The sequence below is a fragment of the Formica exsecta genome, unplaced genomic scaffold (assembly GCF_003651465.1).
Source record: "Formica exsecta isolate Colony F162 unplaced genomic scaffold, ASM365146v1 scaffold107, whole genome shotgun sequence".
Lineage (NCBI taxonomy): Eukaryota > Metazoa > Arthropoda > Insecta > Hymenoptera > Formicidae > Formica > Formica exsecta.
The window spans coordinates 99199-104682 of record NW_021848410.1 but is presented as its reverse complement, the minus strand read 5'-3'; the positions used below and the strand labels follow the sequence as shown (position 1 = coordinate 104682).

At 41.3% G+C, this 5484-nt stretch overlaps 1 protein-coding gene across 1 annotated transcript in view; it reads right to left on the bottom strand.

The window, feature by feature from the left end:
* LOC115234324 (voltage-dependent calcium channel subunit alpha-2/delta-3) overlaps positions 1-5484 on the bottom strand; it is a gene marked incomplete at its 5' end in the record, with an annotated part of 79427 nt that overhangs the window by 44862 nt on the left and 29081 nt on the right. Inside the window, one exon of the mRNA XM_029805332.1 lies at positions 204-806. Within this exon, the coding sequence (XP_029661192.1) occupies positions 204-806 (603 nt within the window). The remainder of the gene's footprint in view (positions 1-203; positions 807-5484) is intronic.

Below are 5484 nucleotides of genomic sequence, written 5' to 3'. Positions count from 1 at the left end.
ACCCTGTATTTATCCTTTTTCTAATTCCCCCCCCCCCCCCCACTCACTCTTTTAACTTTCTTAAATATATTTTAAATAGACATTTTCACAATTAAACTAGAGATTTTCACAATTAAACCACAAATTTTTTTCATCTATTTATAGCTATATATAGTTGTTATAGTCATAGTTAATGTATTTAAGCTATCAACGAATAACGTTACCCTTATTGGTACAAGCTGTATTCCGGAGCTCGGGGCTTTTATCACCGCCGATGAGGTAAGTAAAGATGCGGACAGGCATGTGCGGCCAATTGTAACGTTTTATCACTTCCATGGGCGGGCCGCTAGTGTCGCAAGTAATCAACATAATGGCCTGATTGCACTGACTTCCCTGGCCGGTTCGATTATATTTGTGCAAGATCTCGAAGGCGGTACTTAGCGCGGCTGAGATGTTGGTTGCAGGATCCTCATGTTTCACAAAAGATAATGCTATTTTCATTTCGTGAATATTTTCTGGTGATGCCTGTACCAAGCTGTCCTTGAAACATTGTACGATTTCCTCGGCGTTCTCACCGTAACGATATACATTCACGTAATCGTTCGGTCCTAGGGTATCTAGAATGACTCTCGTCGTGGCTATCGTCAATTGCCGATTCTTATCAGATACATAAGTCGCACTATCGATCAATACTGCTAGATCTCTCGGGCTATTCGCTGCCCCGATAAACCAATTCAACATCTTAAAGTTGTACACGTCACGAACAGCCCGATGGTGCGAGGACTTGAACCTTCCGGATGTAGCCTCCATCGGCGGCCACGATATCGCTGTAATATATAGAACTTATTATTTTCGCGCATTTTTTCCTCCAAAAAATGATTTATCAGAAAAAATTTGTGTGTTTACGACTGTACACTCATATGTATAGATTGCATTAAAACTTAACTTCAACAAAATTGAAATATCTTCAATTTTATTGCAAATTCTACTAGCTAGCACTCAAATCTTTTCATAATAATGTCATTACAATTTTTTTGTGTTAAAACCTCATAGAGATATTGGTCTTAAAAGTAATGTATCACCGATATTCGATTTATCCAAAATATATCATGTAAAACTGCGCGCGGTCGGATTTCATTGAATAGGTGAGTATACAGGGTGTTCCAGGAGGAAAGGTCAATATTCTGGGAGGTGACCGTATCGGTCATTTTATTGCATCTAAATCCCAGCACTGTTGTATATCAACAATGAAGATATTTGTTGTAACAAGTAGCCCATGATTTTGGCTACGAAACGAGCGCGAATCGTGCTTTTCGTGTTGCTCTCTTTTAATATAATAAACTGTGTATTTCGTGTGATTGTTCAGCGATCAATAGTGTCGTACAAAGTGTTTCGCGACGTCTTGCGTATACGACTAATCATGATTAATCGTTTTTTTTGCGAATGAATGTAAATGCCACGAGGAAACAGCAAAAAAACCTTAGAGTTTGATACCATCAAAGTTGATAACATCACACACACGTACATGCACACGCTCATGCACACACGCGCACATACACACACACACACACATACAAGGTGTTCCAGGAGGAAAGGTCAATATTCTGGGAGGTGATCGTATCGGTCATTTTAAGCAAAAATGTTCATATGAATATATGTCCTATTACCCACGGTTTCCGAGATAGAGCGACTTGAATGTACAGTTGCAAAATTACTGACAAGAAAGAAATACTACGTACTATTTCTAATATTTATTGTTCAAGTGATACATTTTTTACAGATTATAATAAATTTTCAAAAATTCCACCGTTAACATCAATGCATGTTTCACCTGTTGTGTGAACATGGCGTGTTGCTCGTCTGAGTACATCGTGACGTTCCTTTATGCGGGCACTAGCATCCATTATTTGAGCGAGCAGTTCGTCTCGTGTATTCACTTTTCTTCTGTACACTTCACTGTACAGGTTCACGGATGAAGATTGAAGTGTACAGAAGAAAAGTGAATACACGAGACGAACTGCTCGCTCAAATAATGGATGCTAGTGCCCGCATAAAGGAACGTCACGATGTACTCAGACGAGCAACACGCCATGTTCACACAACAGTTGAAAAATGCATTGATGTTAACGGTGGAATTTTTGAAAATTTATTATAATCTGTAAAAAATGTATCACTTGAACAATAAATGTTAGAAATAGTACGTAGTATTTCTTTCTTGTCAGTAATTTTGCAACTGTACATTCAAGTCGCTCTATCTCGGAAACCGTGAGTAATAGGACATATATTCATATGAACATTTTTGCTTAAAATGACCGATACGATCACTTCCCAGAATATTGACCTTTACTCCTGGAACACCCTGTATATGTGTGGCGGCATACGGGTGCATACGCGTGTATGTATGTATGCGTGCGTATATGTATACTTATGTATGCAGCAGGAAAAGGATCATATAATTCGTCACTTCTATAGTATTCTATAGTGACTCCGAATTCTTTCTGCTATATATGTATATATGTGCGCACACATTTTTTCATTTGTCTATTAAAACGACTTTGTAACAGGAGTGTAAAACGCTGTATAAAGGCATATCCAGATTTGTTATATATCCTCATATCGTATCGCGCCGCGCGCGCGCGCGCGCGTTATTGTATGAAACAGTGCTCGGAGATAGTTGCCCTTTTCGGGCCGATTCCGTGGCTCACGCCTATTGCCCCCCACTCACCGCTCGTGCGTTAGCGACGAGTCGCCAGATACGCGTAACTAAGGAGCGCGACGCTTTGTCTCAGGAGCGTCCGTATATAAGAATGCCCAAATATAATAATAAGACAATACTTTTCTATAAATAAAAGTTTTTCTTCAATATTTTATATCAATGAAATATAAAATATTGAAGAAAAACTTTTAATTTTGAAAATTTTCGCCGTGCATTTAGAAAAGTATTGTCTTACTATTATATTTGGACATTCTTATATACGGACGCTCCTGAGACAAAACGTCGCGCTCCTTAGTTACGCGTATCTGGCGACTCGTCGCTAACGCACGAGCGGTGAGTGGGGGGCAATAGGCGTGAGCCACGAAATCGGCCCGAAAAAGGCAACTATCTCCGAGCACTGGTCTACATAATGTATTTTCTCTGCACCCGTAACTTCGTATCGAGTCACGATATTTCCCGTACGGCCGCCGAAAAACGCATCGCGAGGGTCGAGCGGTGGTGTTTCCACCATCGGATGGTTTTCGAGATATTCTCGCATTTCGCGATTCTCGAGCATATCCCGATCAAAAACGCATTCCCATTTTTCCGTCACCATGTACCCCCGTTGTCGAAGGCGCCACGAGATCGCGAGAGTTCGCTCGTATCGCGAAGCAATCGTATCTCCATGATCCGAAGTCGAAGAAAGCGCTCTATCGCGATTCGAAGGAAAGCAAGTCGGACACCCGTGCCAAAAGCATCCGTGAAATTGTAAAAAGTGACGCTGTGTCGTCTCAACAACGGTCGTTTCATAATATCCGTCGACGAGCGTGCCATCAATCGTGCGATATTCACGCGCACGCCCCGCATGGTTTATAGGATGCCCGATTTCACGCTCCATCCATACCAGCCATTGTAGAGCTTTACGCGAATAATTGCTCGCTTTTCTATATCCACCGGAAGGGATAATACCTATTTCCTTTTCGCGTAAAAAGTTTTTACGGAAAACTGTCATACACGTCGAGGCAATAGTGGTGCATTCCTCGAACGGACATACGTTGCCGCGGTTTATAAAAATTTTTCTAAATGCTATACAGGCGCGTCGAAGAATGTCTACATCGGTACGACAATAGCGAACAATTTCTTGTTGAAAGTCGAATACGGTGTTTTTTCGCGTCATGTCCGTATGCCATGCGAGAAAGCGTTCGCGTTCCGTTGTCTTCATGTTTTCAGGAGAATAATATTTCGCGTCTGGTAACGGTCCGACATACGTTTGATTTTCGGCAGTGTTAAATAAATGCGGAAAAGTGCCTTTATCCACAGAGTCCCCTAGACCAAAAACTTTCGGTAATTCAGATAATCGCATTGGCATATAATTAGCACTGTCGATGAATTTTGTATTTCCTGCTAATAACATTACAATTTTTGTGCCGCTCAAAATTATTTTCGGCTCTAAATCATTCCGATTTTCTACGATGTATTGAAGAATAAACTGCGCGTCAAACGCTTTCGCATTATGTGCTATGCATATGATCTGGTTGAAACGTTTCGTCTTTCGCGTTGCGAATTCGGCAAATTGTTTCACGGGGTCATGTCTGAATATGAATTCGCGTATCCCGCACCAACGGCATCGCACGGACATGTCGTTTTCCTGCGCGCACACTTCGCAAATCTGTTGCGCCACGCAGAGAGTAGGTACATGTTTTTTCACGTTCATCGTACCTTCGAGCGTCTCGTCTTGCCGCGTTTCGAAATCATAAAATATAAATGCCACGAAGCCTTTTTTGCGCTCGTTTACCTCTTCACCAACAGTTTCTTTACTCTTTGTTGTTCCTCGCGTATCCGATATCAACGTAGTCGTCGTCGTTGACGAGGACGGTTCGGTAGAGGAACTAACCCCGTTGCGAAGAGGTTGCATATGACACAAATGATTTCGAGATTGCTGTGTCCGGCATAGCCTACAGTAAGAATTGCCGCATTCGTGTTTCGCATTCGTTTTAACCGCGCATCCGCATTCATTGCAAAATCTCACGACATTACAAACACTCGCGAGCGATCTAGCAGTAACTTAATGCCATCTATGAAAATCGGGCACGAACTTATGCAATCATCCAATATTTAGTTTTCGATAATCTTACCGTAATACTTTTATGTACAGAATAATGAGACAAATCAATTAGTGTAAAGAAAAAAACAAATAATTGTTTAAAAATATATATAGTAAATAATTACATACTTTTTCTTAAAAACAATTATTTTTTTTTACTAATTGATCATAGTTTTTCAATAAAGATTGAGAACCCAGAAACATCGTTGTGAGATTTAACTTTTATAAAAGGCACAACAGTTGGCGACGAGGATGGGATCCACCATATAATTACGGATAAGAGGTGGAAACGACACGCGCCGAATGCGTGCGTGCTGAATTAGAAGCTGCCACGTGGACATTGTGAATGCGTGGCGTAGAACTTTCTAGAAGGACGGCTCGGAACGGACAACGATGCCATCGGATGGAAATAGAAACCCGGGCGTAGGAACCTCGGGATTAGGTAGCAGCAATATTATTTCCGCACAGCCCACCGGTCAGGTAACGGGGCAAGCTTCTATATATAACACTATACATTGTTGATTTCTTTGATCCGAAGCAGTAAACTTTTCAAAGATGGCTGCAACGGTTAGAAGGAGCCTTCCGAGTGTTTGGGATTCAAGAAGGGCCTGAGAAGGTCGCTTATGCGACTGCATTTCCTTGGCGTAGAAGTATTTGGAATCCTTTGTGATCGAGTGGACCCAGAAGATCTATATCAATTGTCTTA